A 22450-nucleotide genomic window follows, 5' to 3' on the forward strand; every position below is an offset into this window, starting at 1 on the left:
GTACACAGGTGCGTGCACACACACAGACATGCACACGTGTGCACACCTGCACCCCATATCCTCATACCGGTGCACACCCCTGCTCTCACATATACACACCCACACACACTCACACACGCTTGTGCCCCCGGCCCACCCCTTGGGCCAGCCTCTCTTGGCAAACAGGAAAGCAAGGTCCGGAGCAGGGAGGATCCCAGCCCTGCAGGGTGTCCTCACACACCATGAACAAGGACCCTGCAGGGCAGGGCTCCGCCCAAGGGGGGCTCAGTAGCGTTCCCCCTGCCACCGGTCATCCGGTGCATGTGTCTTGAGATGAATAACTTGGTGACAGACCCTGGACGAGCCCCCCAACGCATCCCTGCTGGCCCCTTTCCAGGCCAGAGCCCCTGAGGATGCCCCTCTGTGCCGTTACCCACCGGTGCCTGCCAGCCTGGGCCGTGGGAGCCAGCGAGGGCCTCTGGGCTGGGGCCCTGCCTCTCTCTCCCAGCAGGCACTCTCTCCAGGGATACCTAAAGCCACCAGCAGGGACATTGTGGGTATCTGCTGATCACTTAGGATCCGTTTAACGTTAAAGGAGAAGAAAGGGTTTCTGTCCTGAGTTGGCTGAATCCTGCCCAGCACGCCTGCCTGCCATGGCTGGCTGATTTATCAGGGCTGGAGGGCCCCCTGGTGGGCTGCAGGCGGGCATGCCTAGGTTTGCTAACTGGGAGGGATTTTCCCATAAGAAACGCTGTAATATTCGTCTGAAATAATCTTAACCACGTTAGAATCACACCAGAGGCCACACCTCAAGTGCCATCCCCAGAATCTGGTTCTGGGGACCCTTCTGCTCACCCCTCATTCACCCTGGGAGACACAGGCCTGCAGGCCTTTCCTGGGGGTCCTGGTAAGGGGCTCCAGAGAGGCGGGTGCCACACCCGGGCCCACCCAGCAGCGTGGAGTCTGCTCAGGAGCCCCTGGAGGGCTGTCTCCCCAGGCAGGGCCCACATCAGCGATTCTCCAACCAGGCAACAAGCAGCCCCAGGCCCTGTTCAAACCCAGATGTGCTCGGCGGGGACAAGGGGGGCCCAGAGCCATAGGTGGTCACTCTGACAGGCGGGCTGGGCACAAGGGGCATGGACCCCACTGTGGTTCCGACTCTACAACTCTGGCCACGGATCACACGCCCCAAAAAACTGATCAAGACCGTCCAGGCTGCGAAGCACCAGCGTGAGACACAAGGCAAATAATCTAACAGAGACGACACATCGAGGGGCCCGGCAAGCCTGCAACAAACCCAGTCCTCTGGTGGGTAAGGGCGTCTCGGGGGTGGGGGCAGCCAGCAGTGCCGAAACTAGAACTCTGTGTGGGGAGCAGGGGCTGAGAACCTGAAAACGGGGTTTTCCCTGCCCAAGGAGTAACCCAGAGGGGGAGGCCTGACAAGTGCAAACCTGTGGTTCCCGTGCCCACGGGGTATGTGTGTGTGTGTATCTGTTGGTGTGTGTCCGGACGTAGTTTCTGGTGCACACAGTGGGGTGCCCGGACGTAGTTCCCGTGAGCACAGAGGGGGACCCACAGACATGCTTCGTGTGAGCGGTGGGTTGTGGGGAAGGTGACCGGACGTAGTTTCTGGTGCACATAGGGTGGCGCACCAACATGGTTCCGGCACGCACAGAGGGGGCGCGCTGACGTGGCTCACGTGTCCAGAGAGGGGCGCGCCGACGTGGTTTCCGGTGCACACAGCGGGGTGACCAGACGTAGTTCCCGTGAGTACAGAGGGGCGCCCGGTGGTAGTTTCTAGGGGCACATAGGGGTGCGCACGGATGTAGTTTCTGGTGCACACAGCGGGGCACAGGGACTTGGTTTCTGGTGCACACATAGGTTGCCTGGAAGCGGTTTCTGGGGCACACGGGGTGGGGGGCACCAGACGTGGTTCCCGAGTACAGAGGGGCGCCCGGTGGTAGTTTCTAGGGGCACATAGGGGTGCGCACGGATGTAGTTTCTGGTGCACACATAGGTTGCCTGGAAGCGGTTTCTGGGGCACACGGGGTGGGGGGCTCCCAGACGCGGTTTCTGGGGCACACGGGGTGGGGGGCGCCCGGACGCAGTTCCCACGAGCACACCGGTGCGGACCCACTGGCCTCGAGACCGTCCCGGTCACGTAGAGAAATGGAAGGGCCTGTGCCACATTCGGGGCTGGAGGGACCACAGGGTAATAACGTGAGGGCGGTTTCCTGATTTGGTCGGTTCTACGGTAACTAGGCTGATGTGAGGGAAGCTCCTACACGGAAGTATACAGAAGTTGTGTACTTGGTTTGCAGCTGTTACATAAGTTTAAAAGTATTTCAAGGTAAAATTGTAGGGGAACTGTGGATCTGAGTCGGCCTCACCGAGCAGGGCCTGGGAATCCCACTCCTCACAGCACCCCACCTGCCCTCCTTCAGGAACCCGTCAGCCTCCTACTGGCGGGCTGGACCGCAAGCCGACCGTCCCCTTAAGGCCCCCACCCCACCCCAGGCCACTAAAGCAAAGATGGAGACAGTTCTCAGGCATCAACCTCTTTATTCACAACAGCATTTCAGGAAAAGGCAAACTTCGCCTGCTGCCCTTTGATGCAGTGTGGCCTCTGCCCCCAGCGGGCGTCTCCGTGGAGCTCTGCACCCCCTGGCGACCTTCTCTGAACCCCCGGCACGTGGGAGCCCCAAGGGATGATGGCCAGGGAGTAAGGCGAGGTCGGCATCACAGAAGAAAAACCAGGTGGCTCTTGAACCCCATTCTCTCCGGCCTCACACCACAGTCCAGAGCCCCAGGCAGCCCACAGCACAACTTACTGTACAGAGCACCCAAGGGCTCCAAGTCCAGGAAGAATCAAACGCAGAGAGCCAGGGAAAGTTCTCCCACATTTCTGTCCACGAGAGCCAGTGCTGTGAGGACAGACAGCCAGCCAGAGGCCTCTGGTCAGCACCGACAAGCAGTGCTCTCCAGCTGACGCTAGGGAGGGGTTCATACCAAATGCTCCCGATCTACTTGCTCCTTCTTTTTGGCAAAAAAAAAAAATCCCTGGAAACTTCAGGAAAACGAAGTAAACTTCAGTCATTGGAGAAAACAGAAAAGTGCAGCCTGTCTGAAGCTCCTCTCAGGCCAGCCCAGCACGGCGTCAGAAGCACTGCCACTGCTGGCCCCACTGAGGGCGGCTCTCCCATCAGCCGCTCCAGCTTCAAGGTCAACAGCGTGAGCCCACAAGGCAGCGAGAGCCAGATGGGGGAGGCACCCCATCATTTACAGTGACAGGAGCAAAGCATCCCACCCAGAAGGGGGAGGCGCCTGCTCCTTGGCTGGGAGGGGCCTCAGCGTAGACTCTGGCTTCCTAGAGGAGACCCCGCAGGGCCCGAGCCCTCCAGAGGCACAGGAGAGAGAGGATGCAGACCCCCGGGGGCCCGCTGGACTGGGAGCTAGGCGCCTTACACTGGGGAGCTCGAGCGGGGCCCATGCAGCTGGCAGGACCAGGTTCTAAATGGAGTTGGGGGGCCTCCAGGGGTCCCTAGCAACAGCCTGCAGCCCTGACCCCCACTGGCTGACCATTCCCAGTGCATCTGCCGTCACATGGAGTCTGAAAGCCCCCATATCGACGTGGCAGCCACCAGCCAGTCCCTGGGGGTTTCTCAGTGGTGGTGGACGGCGGGGAGCCTGCAGATCGCCCAGCTGGTGGCCCGGAGTCACAGAAATTACCCACAGAAGTCAGAAGTTTGTGCAAATTCGCCCAGCCGGACACAGACCCACACCCGTGCTCAGAGAAGAGGCAGAGTCCCAGGCCTGGCAGGTGAGAGGGGGAGAGCAGTGGGGAGGGGGCAGAGGCGGGCTTCCCAGCCCTTCCCCTATGAGGCCGGGATGGAGCGTGCTGCCGCTGGGCTCCGCTAATTCCTCAGGGCGGCCAACCTGCAAACGACAGACAACAGGATTCCCTGAGGCCCCGGCAATGGTTCCACGCCGGCTTTCCCAGACCCTTTTCCAGGCCGGCGTAGTCCTGTCCCCTGCCTTCTAGGGGGAGCTATAGACGGTGAGCAGGGTCTGAACGAGGGGCGGGGACTGAGCTGCTCCTGGGCCTGCAGGCACCGAGGCCGGGGTTTCTGCGTCCCTTCCAAGCTCCCGCCCAGCACGCTGCCTGCCCAGCACAGGTGCCCCTGGCCCACCTCCGAGACAGCTGGTCCTCCTGGCTGCGCACGGAGCTCTCGCCCACGGCAGAGGCGCCCTCGGGCAGCTGGCTGAGCTGGTCCAGGACCTCTAGGCCATTCTCCTCGGCGATTTGCATGATGAGGCTGTCCACCTGCTCCTGTGGTGTGGTCAGCGTGGTGGCCGAGCTCATGGAGTCCTCCATCACCTGGGGGTCGTGTGCCGGGCGGTCAGGGCTTACTGTGGCTCCCTCCCCCCGCCAGCCCCCTTGTGGCGCTCTCTCCAGCGCACTCCCTCTGGCGTGCTGGTCCTGAGGCACAGCTGCCTGCACGGGCACCCAATCCCGGCCCCAGGTTCCCGGGAGGGGAAGGGGCCACACGCCTGGCCGTCACCCGCACACCCGGGCCCTGGGCCGACGTACCGACGTGTGCACGTCCAGGTTCTGCACCTGCTGCTCAAATCTGTCCATCACCGCAGAGACCTTCTGCAGGTCCATGGTGCTGAGGGCCCGGTCCAGGGCTTTGGTCACCTGCGCCATGTTCTTGGTCACCTAGCAGAGGCGGGAGTGAGGAGGCAGGCAGGGCCCTCAGGGCCCCCGCACCCCCGCCCCCGGCATGGCACGTCCCCAGATGGCGCCGTCAATGGAAGGACGGACACTGGAGAGAGCCTTCAGGGTGCGTCTTCCGCTCTAGCACCGCCCTTACCGTAGGGAGGGAATGCCGGCCTGACCGCTTGCGCCAGGCCACCCCCTCGACTCTGCCAGCAGGAGCCGGCCCCGGGTACGTGGCGCCCGGCCTAGCACTCACCCCCTTCATGGTCACGGCCGTCTGCACCTTGGAGGCCACGGCATCCACGCGGGACGCCATGCGGAGCCAGTTCACACCTTCGTTCTTCTTGCGAATGGCGTTCTCGGCGTACACCCGCGCACACTCCACATTCTTCTGCTGAAGGGCCTGAAATGCAGGGGGAGATGCCAGATGGGGCCCGGCCCCGGCCAGTCCTGGGGTGCCGTCTGCTGCTGTGGGGCCTGAAATGCAGGGGGAGATGCCAGATGGGGCCCGGCCCCGGCCAGTCCTGGGGTGCCGTCTGCTGCTGTGGGGCCTGAAATGCAGGGGGAGATGCCAGATGGGGCCCGGCCCCGGCCAGTCCTGGGGTGCCGTCTGCTGCTGTGGGGCGGCCCCTTCTCAGCCTCTCCGCAGGGTTTCTCATCAGAAGTGTCTCAGGAGTGAGGGTGTCCAGGGGCAGGGCCCCCAACCAGCCCTCAGAGAAAGTCAGACAAGAGAGCCGGGCTCAGGAAAACACGGCCACCTTCCAGGCCTTTCCACTCCCACCAACACACTCAGCTGCCCTCACATGACATAGCTCCGCCTGGAAGCAGCAGAGCTTGAAAAGCCGGCGCAGGCGATGCTGCTTCCAAAGGATCACGACTATAGCGGTGACGTGGCTTCAGACTGGGATGTCGGCTGCGTTCCCCTTCTGCCCTGGGAGCCTCAGTCTGGCTGAGGAGTCATCCAAACCCAGCACCCCAGGAGCTACTCTAGCCGCTAACCAGCTGTAAGAAAGCCCCCCACGGAGAGCACAGCAACCCTAGGAGCCTCCAGCCCTGCCCCGCCCCACAGAAGGGTTCGGCCTCTGCCCAGGCCCGAGGAGCACAGGACCCACAGGAGGAAAGGCCCGGCCCGGCGGCAGCGCCTGCACTCACCTTCTTCACCTTGGCCTGCTCCGCCTTGGAGTCCTTCTCCGCCTTCTTGGCCAGCTTCTCCAGCTGCTTTGCAGTGAACTGACGGACAGGAGGCCGGGTCACCACCCGGCCTACCCCCCATCCTGCTCCCCGCCCTCCTGGGCTGTAAGTTCGTTCCGAGGGTGGACATCACTGATCCCTCACGACTGCTGCCTCTGCTGGACAATCCGCTGCCCACTAGGACGTCGGTGCCCGTCCGTGCGCTTGTGCCCCCTCTACACAGCCCAGCTCCCAGCGGCCTCAGCCCCTCCTTCCACCAGCCTGAAGCACGGCGCACCGGCTCCCTGTTCCACGGGTCAGCAGCTGGGGGCACACTGAGAAACTGCCCACAGGCCTTGGCCAGCGTCACACAGATGCTGCCACCGTAAACCCCTCCCTCTCTGACAGAGAGTCAGGAGCTGCAGACACACGCGCGCGCTCGTGAATGAGGCCAAATGCTCTGCTTCCGCTCAGCCCGAGACAAGCTAGCACACCACCTCCTTGACCCCTCGGTCATCAGTCTGGCTGTGCATGATCCTGAGTGTGACGCACACCATCTGTCCCCACTGACAACCAGCAGGCCGCGATGGGGTGAAGGGCCACTCAGTACCTACCTTCAGCTGGAACAGGGTATCTGCAAAGAGAGGAGATGGTTTGAGGATTTTAAGAAATGTGAGAAGCAACGCTCCTAAGCAGCTGGTGGGGGCACTACGACCCTCCTGGACGTGAAGAGCTGGAACAGAACTGGGGCCTTCAGGGAGGCCTACTCACACAAGCTCTGCCCCTCCTTAGCCTCCCTGACTCTCCAATTCAGGAAAACACCAGCTGACCAGCTGACCTTAAGGGTTAGCGTGCGGGGGAATGTCATAGGTGCAGCGTGTGGCCCATGGTGAAAACTCGAGATGGTCTGTAATCAGTGCAGCTTTACAAAGGACCCTTGGGAGTCCTCCCCAATTGAACGAGGTTTAGTACTTGACAGTCTATTCTTTACGGATAAAAACAGCAGGGCGATGACTCTTACGCCATAAATGAGCTGGCCCACAGAGACCGCTCTCCATGGGAGCTGCCATTTCTGAGCCATCGAATCAGGCCCTACCCTCAATGAGGAACTGGAGACCTGTGTGTGTTACTGGCTAAGTCCCTCGGTCTCTGAACTTGCTGCTCACTTACCCAAACTCAAGAGCTCGGTAGATTCTGCTTCATCTTAAAACTACCTCAGTGTATATCCCATTCCTAAATTGGGGGAATGATTTCTGAAAGGGTGTACCACACTAGCCCGGAAGGAAGAAACGAAGTCCTGCAACCAGAATCCAGGACCACAAAGGTATGTGAAGGCTCCCAGCTGCGAGCCCAGTGGAGCTCCGTGCAGCTCTCACCTGTCACTGCGGGCCCTAGTCAAGGCCAGAGCTGTCTGCATCTCCGGAGAAACAGGTGGCAGGCAGTGTGCTCACTGCCGGGAAAGCAAGGCTGGGCTGGGCGTGGCCCAGACTTGAGTGGGAAGGACAGACTCTGAAGGGCAAAACCTAACCCCGGAGAAAAGGGATACGGGCAAAACAGAATTCCCTGGAGAGCTGAAGCCGAGTGAGCTGTGAGGGAAAACCCAACGTGCGCGCGCGCGTGGGGTGGGGGTATAGCTGTTCATCTTCTCTCTGAGGCAATCTGCATAGGATTTCCTTCATGACAATAACATTGCACAGCCTTTCTACCACACTAGCACTTAAATATCCTGGCAAATGTCGGTATCTTCATTTTATCACTGATGCTTCCTGTTCTGGAGGAGAGCAGGGCAGAGGGCCCTGAGGGGGTGCTGCAGGCAGTGGAGGACCAGGCCTCCTGGGGCCTGTGCCTGCACGGACTCCTCAACCTGTTTTCCCATCTGCAGAATGGGCGCATACGGTTCCTATCTCAAGAGCTGTTGTTCCTGTACATAGTGAGGGCTTTCTGCCAGAGCTCTTCTTATTTCTCTTAGCGGTGTTCTGGGGGCAGTGGTGCAACTGTCTCCTTTTCGGGTGCCCTCTGACCCGGCATCCCAAGGCCCCCAAAGGCCGATGTCCCTCACCAGTACCGCAGGGGCAGGTGGGGCAGGGGCAGACGGTAGCTGAGGAAGGCCGGGGAAGGGGGTCGGGGATCAGGGAAGGGGATCGGAGTCCTGGGTCGAGGCCCCGGGGTCGAGGTCGGGGTCCTGGGTCCCGGGGTATGGTGTCGGGGATCGGGGTCCCGGGTGGAGGCCCCGGGATCCGGTACCGGGGATCGGGGCCCAGAGTCCGGGATCGGGGCCCAGGGTCCGGGATCGAGGCCAGGGGCACCCGCCTGAGCCCCGCCCACGGGAGAGGCGGCCCCGCCCTGCGCGGCCCCGGAGGGCGGCGGCCTCTCACCGTCCATGGCCGGTCCGGCAGCGGCAGCCCTGGCAGAGGCGGACGGACTGGATGTCCCGGCGGCGTCAACCGAACCGACCGGCGCGGGCTGGCGGGCTGGAGAGCAGGTACTGCCGGGTCGCCGCTGCTTCCGGCGGCCGGGAGCTCTCGCGAGAGGACGGGTTGGTATCACGGGCGGTGGCGTTGCCGTGGCGACCGCGCGGCCAGGGAGGCGGCGGCCGGGCCTTTCGTGAGTCAGTGGGCTGGGCTCCCACTGAGGTGCAGGGTCCGCGCCTGCGTCGCGGGGCAGTCACCTATGGGACTTTCCAAAAGCAAACACAAACTCCGGAAAGGTAAAGGGCCGCCGCCCCGCAGTCTCCGCGGCGCGGCCCCGCCCCCACAAATCCTCCTGCGCCGGGTCCTCTCTGATGATCTTGCCTCGGGGACCTTTTCATCCGGGGAATATCCACGTGTAGGGAAATGGACTGACCCAAGTCTTTCACGCTATCTTATTTCATTCCGGACCAAAGCAGGCAACTGAAGAAGGATGGAATCCTTTGCCCTAGACTCAGTAAAATATAGGTCTAATTAATTACCCATATATTTCAGGTGAGGAGCCAAAGTCGGGGCGCACCTGTCCAATCCCAGAGGCTACGGAAAGGCCGGTGGACAGGCCTTCACAAGAGTCTGAGAAGCCTCTAGACACCAAGCCTGCAGAGAGCTTCCATGAGAAGAAAGGGGCAGCCAAGCGGCAGTGGCCTTCATCTGAAGTGGAAGGTAGGACACACCCAGGAGGGTACAGAACCTGAGGTGCGTTTGGGGATGGGGCGCACAGGAGCCTGTGGTGGGATGCTAGTAGCAGGGGGCGTGCCCTAACGGTGGAGGGAGTTTTAGGACCTTTAGTATCAGAGTTCTAGTTGGAAGATGTAATAAGTTTAGTCAAGGTTTAGGTGAGTTCCCACGTGGTAGATGCGGAACACACAGTCAAGAGGGCTAAGCAGTGCGCAGATCCCAAGCAGGCCTGCTGTCCTCCCGCGGGCTGGACGCCTTTGGCCCCAGTGTCGTTCCTTCGGCATTCCACAGACTGGGACAGGGCCTGGGAAGCTGCCGGAGCACGGTTCCATGGGAGCCCTCTGCCTGGCCACAGAGATCACGGAGGGGATAGGATGTTGGTGAAACAGCTGGGCAGAGTTACTCACCGTAACAGCCTTTGGGTGTGGGTCGGGGTTGAAGCCACAGAAGCAGCAGAATGTGAAGTCTTTCGTCAGTTTTATCATGTGGGTCGTGGAAACGGAATTGTTAGGTAATTAAACCAAGGGAGGAACGATGGGGTTTGTGTCTCCAGAACAGAGGCCTCTCACAGGCCCATTGCTGTAACTGGGTAGGAACCAGTGAGGCTGCGGCAGCGGAAATTGCCGAGTGATAGGGTGTGAGGGCAAAGCAGGGAGCCATGCCCGTAGGCTTCGGTGACTGTGAGGACGCATGGCCGGTGGGTCAGACAAGGAAGGGCAGGACGGATGCCCGCCTGGCAGGGGAGAGGAGCTGGGCACAGACAGCTTCATTCAGATCGAGCCCCCTGGGGGTCATCAAGGGCAGGAAACGTTTGAGATGAGGGCGCTTGCCTTGGGGGCAAGGCCTGGACTTCAGATCCCAACTTAAGAGCCCTTACTTGAGGGCTGAAGGGTGCAGGAAGGGCCAGAGTCCTAGGGGGGACGTTTGGAAAACTGCTACTAGTCTGTCGGGAGGCTTTTGGCTGTCAGTCACAGAAAAGCCATCCAGACACAGCTTTAGTGCTGAGGGGCCCGGTACCCCCCAAACAGAGGAGAGGTCAGAGGTAGGGCCCTCGGCGTGGCAGCATCAAGGGCTGTGTGTCTACACTCTGCCATCCTCTGTGTCCACGGTCCGCAGAGGGCTGGACGGCTCTTGGTGTCACACACGTGGGACTGCATCTAGTTTGTGAGAGGCGTTACTTCTTGCTTCGTGTCAGCAAGGAGAATCTTCCCCCAGAAGCCTTGTGTGCCCGGTGTCTCCAGGATGGGCTGGACCTCTGCCAGCAAGGGAAGGTGTGGGCAGGGGACTCCACCAACAGTGTGTGTCATACTCTCACTTCGGGGGTGGAGTGAGGATGGAGTTTCAAGAAAGCGAGTGGAGACTGCAGTCACAAGGAATGTGCTGCCCTGTGTACGACGCCCGAAAGCATGATGCGAGTGAAAGAAGCCAGATATAGATTCCTATTCCATTTATATGAAAAGTCCTGCAAAGGCAAATCCACATGGAGGGAAGCCTGGGCTAAGGGCGGGCACAGGGATCGGTCACAAGAGGGCACAAGGGCCCTTTTGAGGGTGATGGAAGTAGTCTCAAAACTGAATCAATGGTTGCCCAACTTTGAAAGTTTACTGAATTCCATTTAATTGCATGCTTTAAACAGGTAAATTTTGTGGTATTTAAATTGTACTGAAGAAAGCTGTTCAGAAAGGAGAACTAGTTGGCAGTGTTGAATGCTGCAGCGAGGTGGAGTAAACTCAGAGAAGACTGTCGAATGAGACCAGCAGCTGGTCTTGCTGGCCTTGCAGAGAGAGGCACTGGGAGTCAGGGGTGAGGACAGGACCCGGTCTGCCGGGAGCAACACCTCAAGTAGGGCAGGAGCATCTTCTCTTCCACATTCTGGTTTTAAGGCTGAGGAATTCCCCTATTAGATTTGGGAAAGTGACAACTTTCGGAAGTCACGTTTCTTTAAGTCATCCTAATACCATAAAAGCCTCAGAGAAATAGAAAGGTCAACAAGTCAAAAATTCTGTGTGTTATACAATTTAAAAAGTAGGTTTTACTACTGTTGGGTAGAAATCAGAAAATGATTGCTGGGCTGGGGCCGGGGCAGGCTAGCGGACTGGAACAGGGCCCGTGGGAGCTTTGTGGGGTGGAGGAAAGTTCTGCATCTCGTTTGCGTGACGACACGGGTGCGTACAGTTGTGGAAAACTCTCCCGCTGAACAGTAAGGACCCTGCGTTTTGTCTAGTGTGAGTTATGCCGTGGAAAACATGGAATACGCATGAGTCCTTGTCTCTTAGAGCCGCACCCGAAGTATTTTAAGGACAAATGGACGCGCTGGGTGGGGATTTGCTGCCACGGGAAGGGGTGCACCTGTCTCTGCAGGTGCTACAGCCCCTCTCAGCCCACGGGTCCTGTGGTGTGACCTGGGGGTCTACGTCCCATCTCCAAATCTCTGAAGGCCCGACACTCTCCTGTAACCAGTGGAGTGGTGGAAGTGACTGGCCGGGCTCACGGGGACGCTGGCTGTGCTGGGAGCCACCGTGCTGGGAAGTGCTCGGCTGCTGGGCAGGCCACAGGGGAGCCGCAGCCCGCAGTCCTGATCTCGCAGCCCGTCCAGCCCAGGTGCCGGGCTTGTGACGAGCTTGTCGTGACTCCAGCCCCAGGCTTGGAGTCTCCCTAGCCGAGCCACTGCACAGCACGTAGCAGCCCTGCGAGTGGACATCCACGTGTCCAGCCCAGCTGAGCCTTCAGACAGCATCTGACTGCAGCCGCGGGAAACCACAGGTGATAACTGCAGCAGAACCCTTCCTGAATTCCTGAGCCGCAACGCCGTAAGAAAATGGTGGTTTCAGCTGCTGAGGTCAGGGGTGAGTCACTACTCAGCAGCAGGAACCAGCACACAGGGTAAGAGCTGGAGTGAGGTCAGCTTTGCCTGGGGTTTATGAGGACTTCGGCAGTTGGGCGATGGGTTGTATTGTACTAGTCCCACTGCTTCTGTCTGTGCTTCAAATTTCGCATTACAGAATCCACAAACATACATTATACAGACCGAACACCACAAGCTGGCAGTCAGCCAATTCCAAAACGCTGCAGGTTCTTCTGAAAAAAGAACTCTGACTTTTCTACAAATAAATGACTTGCAAAAAAGGTGGTGGCTTGGGCTTCCCTGGTGGCGCAGTGGTTGACAGTCTGCCTGCCGATGCAGGGGACACGGGTTCGTGCCCCGGTCCGGGAAGATCCCACATGCCACGGAATGGCTGGGCCCGTGAGCCATGGCCACTGAGCCTGCACGTCTGGAGCCTGTGCTCCGCAACAGGAGAGGCCACAATGGTGAGAGGCCCGCGTACCGCAAAAAAAAAACAAAAGAAAGAAAAAAAAAAAAAAAAAAAAACCATGGGCTGCGGGGCTTAAACAACAGACTTTGTTTCTCCTCGTTCTGGAGGCTGGGGAGGCCCTCAGTCTGGCTGTACTCCTGTGAGAACCCCTCCCTGGCCCGCAGACAGCTGCCCGATTGCTGTGTCCTCACGTGGCCATGGCCTCATCTAAACCTGATTAATTCCCAAAGGCCCCACTTCTAAATACCAGCACACTGGGGACTAGGCCTTCAACATATGAATTCGGGGGATACAGACTTTCAGTCACAGCAGAGAGGACTGTTAGAAGGAGCCTTGGGAGACCTATGAGCAAAAAGCAGTGTGTGGGTCTGGGCTGAGTCATTCTGGAGAGAATCCAATTGGGTATTAGGTGATAACAAAGAATCGACGATAATATCCTGAGATGTGACAGTGCCGTTGTGGTTATGCTAAGAAGTATCCTCATCTGATAGAAGTACTGCATTTCTTGTTTGTTTGTGTGTTTGGTTTTTTATACAGCAGGTTCTTATTAGTCATCAATTTTATACACATCAGTGTATACATGTCAGTCCCAATCGCCCAATTCAGCACACCACCATCCCCACCCCCCCGCGGCTTGCCCCCCTGTGTGTCCATACGTTTGTTCTCTACATCTGTGTCTCAACTTCTGCCCTGCAAACCGGTTCATCTGTACCATTTTTCTAGGTTCCACATACATGTGTTAATATACGATATTTGTTTTTCTCTTTCTGAAGAAGTACTGCATTTTTTTTTTTTTTTTGCGGTACGCGGGCCTCTCACCGTGTGGCCTCTCCTGTTGCAGAGCACAGGCTCCGGACGCGCAGGCTCAGCGGCCATGGCTCACGGGCCCAGCCGCTCCGTGGCATGTGGGATCTTCCCGGACCGGGGCACGAACCCGTGTCCCCTGCATCGGCAGGCAGACTGTCAACCACTGCGCCACCAGGGAAGCCCAAAGTACTGCATTTTTAACTGTCAAAAAATATGCTGAAGAAAGCCAATTTTAAAAGGTCACACGCTGTACGATTTTATTCATGTAACATTCTCCAAATGACAAAATGATACAGATAAGAACAGACTAGGGACTGCCAGGGGTTAGGGATGGCGGGGGCCGGGGGTGTGACTTTTAGCATCATTGTGATGCTGGAGCAGTCCTGTGTCTGGATCGTGGTGGTGGTGACATGTGATCACATGGCACAGAACACACACTGTGCCACACTGAGCCTTATTCTACTGCAGTTACTTATGGTGCTACCACTGAGGGAGAAGGGACGGAGGTACGGGGATCTCTCTGGACTACTTTTGCAACTTTCTCTGAATTTATAATATTAAAGTAAAATGTTTTAAAATACATCAGGGACTTCCCTGGTGGCACTGTGGTTAAGAATCCGCCTGCCAATGCGGGGGACACGGGTTCGAGCCCCGGTCTGGGAGGATCCCACATGCCGCAGAGCAACTAAACCCGTGAGCCACAACTACTGAGCCTGCACTCCAGAGCCCGTGAGCCACAACTACTGAGCCTGCGAGCCACAACTACTGAGCCTGTGTGCCACAACTACTGAAGCCCACACTCCTAGAGCCTGTGCTCCACAACAAGAGAAGCCACTGCAATGAGAAGCCCACATAGTGCAACGAAGACTAGACCCCACTCCCCGCAACTAGACAAAGTCTGTGTGCAGCAAAGAAGACCCAATGCAGCCAAAAATAAATTTTTTAAAAAAGATGATTCTTTAAAAATAAATAAATAAATAAAAATACATCAGAAATTATAATAATTAAAATAACATGATTCCCATATAAGAATAGCAGGTCAATGAAATAGAAAACATGGACAAGAGTGTGTGTGTATGAACATTATGTATGTTTATATATAATCAGAGTACAATACAACTGGCACCAAAAGTAAGTGGGAAAAGGAAGGATTATATAATAAATTGTGCTAGAAAAACGGCATAACGTTTTAAGAGAAAACGTAAGCTGGATTGTAACCTCCTGCTATATGCTCTGATAAATTCCAGATGGTTTAAGAGTGGATATAAAAAGTGATTACATGTACATCAACTATACTTACATTTTTTAAAAAGGTAGACTTACTATCAGCTGGTACAGGTGACTCAAAGGGTAGAGGGAAAGAACGGCTAGAACCATCTTCCAGATGACAGTGTGTGGTCATCTAAAAAAAAACTTCCTTGCTGGAAAAAAAAGGTGGCTGCAAAAAATAAGACGTAAATTTTATTCTGATTCCTCAAAGCAAAGATATTACAGAGCAATGTTGAAGGATTTGACTACATTAAAATGTAAAACATCTCCCTAAGCCCTCTATAAACAAATGTAAAACAAATGGTAAGCTCAAAAAGTATTTGCAACAAAAACGAGAGGCCAGAGAATAACACGATAGACGGAGAGCCTGGACACACTGTTGGTGGAAGTCAGACTCCTTCCTGAAGGCAGTGTGGTAGCGTGGAAGGCAGCATTCCAGAGCCCCATCACTGCCCTCTGAACAAGGCTGTAGGAGCCTCTCCCTTACATGTGGGCAGAGCCTGTGAGGAGGAATGGGCTGGGCTCCTGGGATCAGGGTAGTAACCCGTTGGTTTTGACTTAATCAAAATGGAGCTTCTCCTGAGCACGCCTGACCTCATCAGAGAAGCCTTTGAAAAAGGTGAAAGTGTCAGAGACGTGGCTGTGAAGAAGTCAGCTCCCATGATGTGAGAGCCGCCAGCCAGCAAGGAAAGGGGCTTCGTCCTTGGCACACAAAGAAAGGAACTCTGCCTACAACCTGAGTGGCCGTGGAGGGTCCCCAGGTCCAGATGAGGGCGCGGCCGGGCCGACAGCTGGATTGTAGCTTAGACTCCAGACACGTGGAGCCCGAGGTGATGTGTGCGCTGTTTTAAGTTGGCCACTAAAATGAGGTAACTTATTAGGCAGTAATTGAAAACTAGTACACGTCCTGTGTATTAAGAACCCTAAAAGGATTCATGTTTCTTATTTTATTTTTACTTTTTATATTTATTTTTTGTTTTTATTTTTGGCTGTGTCAGGTCTTAGTTGTGACACGTGGGATCTTCGCGGTGGCACGTGGGCTCTTTTGTTGCGGCACGTGGGCTTCTGTCTAGTTGTGGTGCACGGGTTCCAGGGTGCATGGGCTCTGTAGTTTGCAGCACGTGGGCTTAGTTGCCCCGCGGCATGTGGGATCTTAGTTCCCCGACCAGGGATCGAACCCGCGTCCCCTGCATTGGAAGGCGGATTCTTTTTTTTTTTTGTCTTTTTTTTTTAATTTTTAAAAAATTTATTTATTTAATTTTGGCTGTGTTGGGTCTTCGTTGCTGCGCATGGGCCATCTCCAGTTGCGGCGAGCGGGGGCTACTCTTCGCCGAGGTGCGCAGGCCTCTCACTGCGGTGGCTTCTCATGTTGTGGAGCATGGGCTCTAGTGGCGCTGGCTTCAGTAGTTGTGGCTCATCTTCGCGGTGGCACGTGGGCTCTTTTGTTGCGGCACGTGGGCTTCTGTCTAGTTGTGGTGCACGGGTTCCAGGGTGCATGGGCTCTGTAGTTTGCAGCACGTGGGCTTAGTTGCCCCGCGGCATGTGGGATCTTAGTTCCCCGACCAGGGATCGAACCCGCGTCCCCTGCATTGGAAGGCGGATTCTTTTTTTTTTTTGTCTTTTTTTTTTAATTTTTAAAAAATTTATTTATTTAATTTTGGCTGTGTTGGGTCTTCGTTGCTGCGCATGGGCCATCTCCAGTTGCGGCGAGCGGGGGCTACTCTTCGCCGAGGTGCGCAGGCCTCTCACTGCGGTGGCTTCTCATGTTGTGGAGCATGGGCTCTAGTGGCGCTGGCTTCAGTAGTTGTGGCTCGTGGGCTCAGTAGTTGTGGCGCACGGGCTCAGCCGCTCTGCAGCATGTGGGATCTTCCTGGACCAGGGCTCGAACCCGTGTCCCCTGCACTGGCAGGCAGACCCCCAACCACTGCGCCACCAGGGAAGCCCAGAAGGTGGATTCTTTACCACTGGACCACCAGGGAAGTCCCAAAAGATTCATGTTTCTTTTTTTTAATAAATTTATTTATTTATATTTGGCTGTGTCGGGTCTTTGTTGGTGCGTGCGGGCTTCCTCTAGTTGCAGCGAGAGGGGGCTACTCTTCATTGCGGTGCGCGGGCTTCTCATTGCGGTGGCTTCTCTTGTTGCGGAGCATGGGCTCTAGGCGTGCGGGCTTCAGTAGTTGCAGCACACAGGCTCAGTAGTTGTGGCTTACGGGCTCTAGAGCACAGGCTCAGTAGTTGTGGTGCATGGGCTTAGTTGCTCCACGTTATGTAGGATCTTCCCGGACCAGAGATCGAACCCGTGTCCCTTGCACTGGCAGGCAGACCCCCAACCACTCCGCCACCAGGGAAGCCCAGAAGGCAGATTCTTTACCACTGGACCACCAGGGAAGTCCCCAAAGATTCATGTTTCTAAATGAAGAAGCTTTAAACCTCTGAGGAAGATAAAAGGAGTCTTGTTTTGGATTAGAAAGTCTCAGTAACATAAAGTTGTTAATTCTCCCTGATTCTAACAAATCAGTATGACCCCAAACAAAAGAGCACAGGTCGATTTGGGAGCCAGACCAAATTATCCCAAAGGTCACCTAAGAGGATAAAAATGTAAGAATGGCAGGAAACATCTGGAAAAGCAGAGGGATTGAGTCCTCTGACATGGAAGTGTGTCTCACAGTGGTGAACACATAGCACAGCATGCTTGCATGGGGTCCCAGAGAAGTGCCATGTTGCAGACATGGGGGAAAGACGGATGTTCCCCGAGTGCTGGGGCAACTCAGTCGACAACTGAGAAAACAAACAGTTAAACATGGAAAGTAAAACTATGAAAGTATGAAATGGAAATGAGTAAATGTTTTTATAAGTTTGGAGCAGGGGATGCCTTTTCCAGTCTGACAAACTCTAAAAGCCATTAAGGAATAGATGGATGAATCTGTTGCAGAAAGCAACAAAGGAAGCTAAAAGCCAGGAGCTACTTGTAGTATAAGTCACTAAGGGTGAATTTCCCAAATATAAAAAAGCTCACCAAAGGAAAAAAAAACAGTCAATCTAGAAAATGCGGAATGACATGCATTCACAGGAGGATACGTGCCACGGGCCCATGAACGAGTGACGAGATGAGACGCTCAGCCTCCCCATGGCGGGGGTGCCCAAAGCTCAGGGAAGCTGGTGGTGACCGGTGACCAGCGGGGGCGGAGTCAGCACTTCCACTGTCAGTGTAACCTGGGAAAAGGTTTAGAAAAGTGAGAAGCAGGAGAGTGTGGAGGAAAGTTCTGCTGATAGCCCCCTAGAGGAAAGATAAATTTATATAATCTTTTGGCTGCACAAGGTCTTTTTTTAAATAAATGTATTTATTTTATTTATTTTTCGCTGTGTTGGGTCCTCGTTGCTGCACGCAGGCTTCAGTATTTGTGGCACAGGGGCTCAGTAGTTGCGGCACACAAGCTCTAGAGCACAGGCTCAGTAGTTGTGGCGCACGGGCTTAGTTGCTCCGCGGCATGTGGGATCTTCCCAGACTAGGACTCGAACCCGTGTCCCCTGCACTGGCAGGTGGATTCTTAACCACTGCGCCACCAGGGAAGTCCTGCACGGGGTCTTAGTTGAGGCACATGGGATCTTTGTTGCAGCATGTGGACTCTTAGTTGCGGCATGTGGGATCTAGTTCCCCGACCAGGGATTGAACCTGGGCCCCCTGCATCGGGAGCGTGGAGTCTTAGCCACTGGACCACCAGGCAAGTCCCAAAATTGATATAATCGTTATGGAAAACAGTTTGACAATATTTGCCAAAATTTTCCTAGTAACTTACCTGACAGATAAACCTCCACAAGTGTATAAATACATAAATGCAGGAATGTTCATTGCAGCATTGTCCAAAGAAGAAAATTGGAAATAACCTAAATTATGTTCATCAAAGGGAGCTGGTTACGCACATGATGGGCCCCCGACAGTGAACTGCAGGCTGCCGTGGAGGAGGGGCCGCACCTGTGTGGACGTGGGGCTCAGCCTACTGCGTGGTCACTGCAATACTCAGCCTTGCACAGCGTGATCCCAGCTGCACATGTGCGTGTGCGTATGAAGTGTCCGCAAGGAGAAGCGTCATTCCATGTGCAGTCTCTAACCAACATGTATTATTTTTATTTTATTTTTAAATTATTTTTTTAACTGTATTTTTTATACAGCAGGTTCTTATTAGTTATCTATTTTATGCATATTAGTGTATATATGTCAATCCCAGTCTCCCGATCCATCCCACCCCCCATCACTTTCCCCCCTTTAACCAACATGTATTATTTTTAAATTAAATATTCATAACCTTTTAAGTAGTCTTAACATATAAAAATGCTTGTGTAAATCAACATGAAAAAATGATCTCAATTTAAGTTAAATTCAAAAGGGACTTCCCTGGTGGCACAGTGGTTAAGAATCCGCCTGCCAACGCAAGGGATGCAGGTTCAAATCCTGGTCCGGGAAGATCCCACGTGCCACGAAGCAACTAAGCCCACGAGCCACAACTACTGAGCCTGTGTTCTAGAGCCCGCGTGCCACAACTACTGAGCCCCTGTGCCACAACTACTGAAGCCTGCATGCCTAGAGCCCGTGCTCCGCAACAAGAGAAGCCACCGCAACGGGAAGCCCATGCACCGCAACGAAGAGTAGCCTCTGCTCACCACGTGCAGCAACAAAGACCCAACGCGGCAAAAAATAAATTAAATAAATAAAAATTTAAAAATAAATTAAATCCAAAATACGATGAAATGCACACTTGGCTTAATGATAAAAATGAAAAGAAAGGATACTGTCAGTGCTCAGTGCAGGCCGTGGGCCATCGACAGCGGGTTAGAACGACTGAAGCCATGCTTGCAGCGCTGAAGGTTGAGGTGGCTCTGGACCCGACCGCCTGGGACCCGGCGTCTCCCTCTCCCACCAGCCCTGGGCATGTGACTGAACCAACCCTCTGTGCCTCAGTTCCTTCGTCTGTAAAACGTAGGTCTTAAGAGGACCTATCTCAGAAACGTGCAGTTGTTATTCTAGGGCTCAGAGCAGCGTCTAGCACAGGACGGGCACCTGTGCATCCCCCGTATAGCTGAGTTCCTGGGGTAGTCAGTGTTCTAATTCTGTGCAGTACACATGTGTGCACACGGGGACACACAGGCCTGAACGGAGGGAGCAGGCCGGGAAGTGAGGCGGTGGAGGCAGCGAAGGGGCTTCCGCTTTTGTACTTTGTAACGTTTCACACGTCCCGTGTGTTCCTGGTAATCCTGACAAGTTTGAGAAAACGCTGTGGCGTCCATTTCTAGAGCGCCCTGCCTGATGAAGCTCTGTGCAGAGAATCCTTTGCACACTGTGTGTCTGAACTTTCACCTCTGGGGCAGACCCTGCCTTTCCCAGGTTCCGCTCCTGCGTCTGTCACCCCGGCTGCCCGGCAGCTCAGGCTTTCCACGGGGACGGTGCGGGTGTCTGTCCGTTCCCCTCCTGGAAGGAGGCCTCCAGGGTCACCACTGCGTGGCTGCGTTGCCGGTTGGTGTAAGCTTTGGAATGTTCACTTACGGTTTTGACTGCTTTCAACCTCACCCATTTCTTTTCCTGAGCCACGAACCTAATTCCTTTGCTCTGGCCCTAACACAGACATTGTCTGTTTTACAGAAGAGTTTTTCCACAGACTTATGAAATACCCGGATGTTTCCTTCCTTCTAGAGAAACCTGATGTAAATTCAGAAGAGAAGAAATTTGCCATCCCCCAGATTGTCATCACCACAGCCTCAAAAGAGACTCTGATCAGCTACGGTTCCACAGGAATGGAGGAGCAGAGGACCATTCGGGAAAGGGCTGAACCGGGCCCCTTCTACGGACACAGGAACTCCAGTACGGTAGACGCCTATAATTCACAGACCAAAGAATAAAGAGGCACCCCAGTAGCTGCAGTCACTCCCTGTGCTCTGAGTCTCAGAGGTGATGGCAAAGGGCTGCCCTACCCTGTGGAAAGCTGCAGTTGCCCCTTCAGTAAACAAGGCTCTCCCCAGCTTCTCCAAAGCTGCAGGCAGCTTGGCAGAGGGCAAGAGTGACTCTGGGGTAATCGGTGAAGAGATGACCCTGTCGGAGCTGTCTGGCTGTGCAGAGTGATGAACTGGTAGCAGGCAGCATCTCTTGCTGACTCTGGATGGGCATTAGAACCCTTCCTGTTCGCTTCTGAAGGAGCGGGGTGTAAGCACTCAGCAGTTACAGTGGAGGAGGTGTCCCCCACCCTTGAACAAAAGGTCGGACTCTGAGGATGAAACCTTCAGGTGGTTAGGTCCCAGAACAGGGAAGTGCACAGTCACCTTGGAGGGTCCAAGGGCTCCTAGCTTGAGTATTAGGGATGCAAGGTATTATAGGATCCAGAAGAAGAATGTGGATGCAGGAGTGGTGGCAGCCATGGCACTTAGAACTGTGGAAGTGGCTTTGTCAGAGCTGCCCTGGGAGAAGGTGAGTTGAACTGACAACTTCCCCTCTTTCTGGCTGTGTTTGAGGGCTCCTGGTGGGGAGGGGCTGTTCAGGGGACCCCCAGCCTCAGCTGTCCATCCTCACCAGCAGCCCTTGGGTCAGAGTCCATTCTCCTCCAGGGTGGCTGGAGAGAGTGCCCTGCCCGTCCGAGCTCAAACGTTTAGTCTGATGACAGTGTATGTCAGCTTCCTTCGTTCCTGGAACGATCAGCAGGCCGTACACATGGTCTGTCTCTGTCTGTTGATGAGGGTCATGTTCTTTAGTAGTAAACAGTACAAGTGACTTTCAATCCATGAGTTTTGGTATAACCCAAGAAAAAAGAAATCTCATACTGACATTGTTTACTAACATATTATCAACATCCTTATTTGTATTTATTTACTATGTTTATTTATGTATCCTGACTGCCATGACTAAATATTTATACAGAAAAATCAAGCCCATACAAAGGTGAATTTGAACCCATTGGGTCAGCATGCCTCTCCTTCTCTATAAAGTTTCTAGTAGCTGTTGCATTTCTATTATATGACCTAGAAATTGCCCTCCTCCTACCCCTGCCCTGAGCATCTCAAACAAATAATCCCCAAACTATACTTACCATGGCATTCATTCTAATCCCATTATTAGCCGTGAGCTTAGCTTATCAGAATTCAAAACCCACCAGAATGAACTGAATGTGGTAATTAGTTTAAATTAAATACCTTTGACTCATGATTATTTAATTTCATAATTATCAAACGCCCTGAACTTACATTCGCATCATTTTACCATTTACAGTATAGTCCCCGTGACAGGAGAAGCTGCACCCCTCCTCCTACACGGGCCACTCACTGCCCTGCCTCGTTTTTCTCCTTAGCACGCCGTCTGCTTTACTTACCTTGTTTACCGCCTCCAGTTAGAATGTAAGGTCCGCCAGGGCAGAGCCCGACAGGGCCGAGCACGTAGTGGGTGCTCAACACGGATGTGTTAGGTGACCCTTTGGTCCCACAGTCCCTCGGTCGCCGCGTCCTGTCAGTTCTTTCCACAGCTCTCGGACGCGCCCTCTGCTCTCGGTCCCCACTGGCCCTGCCCGAGCCTCCTCCCTCCCTGGCTCCAGGTCAGCCCTCCAATGCTCCAAGGGAGAGCTCTACAGCACAGCTCCCGCGGCCCCGCGGCCGCCACGGCCCCCGCAGCCACCCCCCAGCCCACTGCAGCCCCCCGGACTTCGGCCTCCTCCTCCGGCGGCCGTTACTCAGCGCCCCAGCGCGGTCACGTGCCCGCACTTAAAACTAAAGTAGGGTTTCCCTGGTGGCGCAGTGGTTGAGAGTCCGCCTGCCGATGCAGGGGACGTGGGTTCGTGCCCCGGTCCGGGAAGATCCCACATGCCGCGGAGCGGCTGGGCCCGTGAGCCATGGCCGCTGAGCCTGCGCGTCCGGAGCCTGTGCTCGGCAACGGGAGAGGCCACAACAGTGAGAGGCCCGCGTACGGCAAAAAAAAAAACAAAAACCTAAATTAAAGCTAGAACCTTGGTAGTCCGAGTGCATCGTAGGAGTTGAGGTCCTCGTGGGTGGGGTGGGGTCTTCCGGAGGTTTCC

The 22450-nt window shown here is 55.1% G+C and overlaps 2 protein-coding genes across 2 annotated transcripts; one reads left to right on the forward strand and one right to left on the reverse strand.

The window, feature by feature from the left end:
* Positions 1 to 2524: 2524 nt before the first annotated feature.
* On the reverse strand, positions 2525 to 8485 carry CHMP1A (charged multivesicular body protein 1A). Its single transcript, XM_024735612.1, has 7 exons — positions 8245 to 8485; positions 6484 to 6503; positions 5852 to 5929; positions 4956 to 5102; positions 4571 to 4699; positions 4170 to 4357; positions 2525 to 3915 (listed from the first exon to the last, which is right to left on the reverse strand). Exons 1-7 carry the CDS (start codon positions 8249 to 8251, stop codon positions 3894 to 3896), a joined length of 591 nt encoding a protein of 196 aa, XP_024591380.1. The 5' UTR covers positions 8252 to 8485; the 3' UTR covers positions 2525 to 3893.
* SPATA33 (spermatogenesis associated 33) lies at positions 8066 to 22018 on the forward strand. The gene is made up of 3 exons (XM_024735486.1): positions 8066 to 8576; positions 8833 to 9000; positions 20092 to 22018. Exons 1-3 carry the CDS (start codon positions 8066 to 8068, stop codon positions 20295 to 20297), a joined length of 885 nt encoding a protein of 294 aa, XP_024591254.1. The 3' UTR covers positions 20298 to 22018.
* Positions 22019 to 22450: the final 432 nt, after the last annotated feature.

This window comes from Neophocaena asiaeorientalis, unplaced genomic scaffold, assembly GCF_003031525.2.
Source record: "Neophocaena asiaeorientalis asiaeorientalis breed wild unplaced genomic scaffold, Neophocaena_asiaeorientalis_V1.1 scaffold40, whole genome shotgun sequence".
In the NCBI taxonomy this organism is placed as follows: domain Eukaryota; kingdom Metazoa; phylum Chordata; class Mammalia; order Artiodactyla; family Phocoenidae; genus Neophocaena; species Neophocaena asiaeorientalis.

What these genes read in the sequence shown, in the direction of transcription:
- CHMP1A (XM_024735612.1), bottom strand. An exon ending in ATACCCTGTTCCAGCTGAAG is followed by an intron (nt 5,930 to 6,483) that starts GTAGGTACTGAG and finishes CCTGTCCGTCAG; the next exon opens with TTCACTGCAAAGCAGCTGGA. An exon ending in CGGCCGTGACCATGAAGGGG is followed by an intron (nt 4,700 to 4,955) that starts GTGAGTGCTAGG and finishes CGCCTCTGCTAG; the next exon opens with GTGACCAAGAACATGGCGCA.
- SPATA33 (XM_024735486.1), top strand. Translation starts at nt 8,066, where the DNA reads ATGGTGTCGGGGATCGGGGTCCCGGGTGGAGGCCCCGGGATCCGGTAC. An exon ending in CAAACACAAACTCCGGAAAG is followed by an intron (nt 8,577 to 8,832) that starts GTAAAGGGCCGC and finishes CATATATTTCAG; the next exon opens with GTGAGGAGCCAAAGTCGGGG. An exon ending in GCCTTCATCTGAAGTGGAAG is followed by an intron (nt 9,001 to 20,091) that starts GTAGGACACACC and finishes CCTTCCTTCTAG; the next exon opens with AGAAACCTGATGTAAATTCA.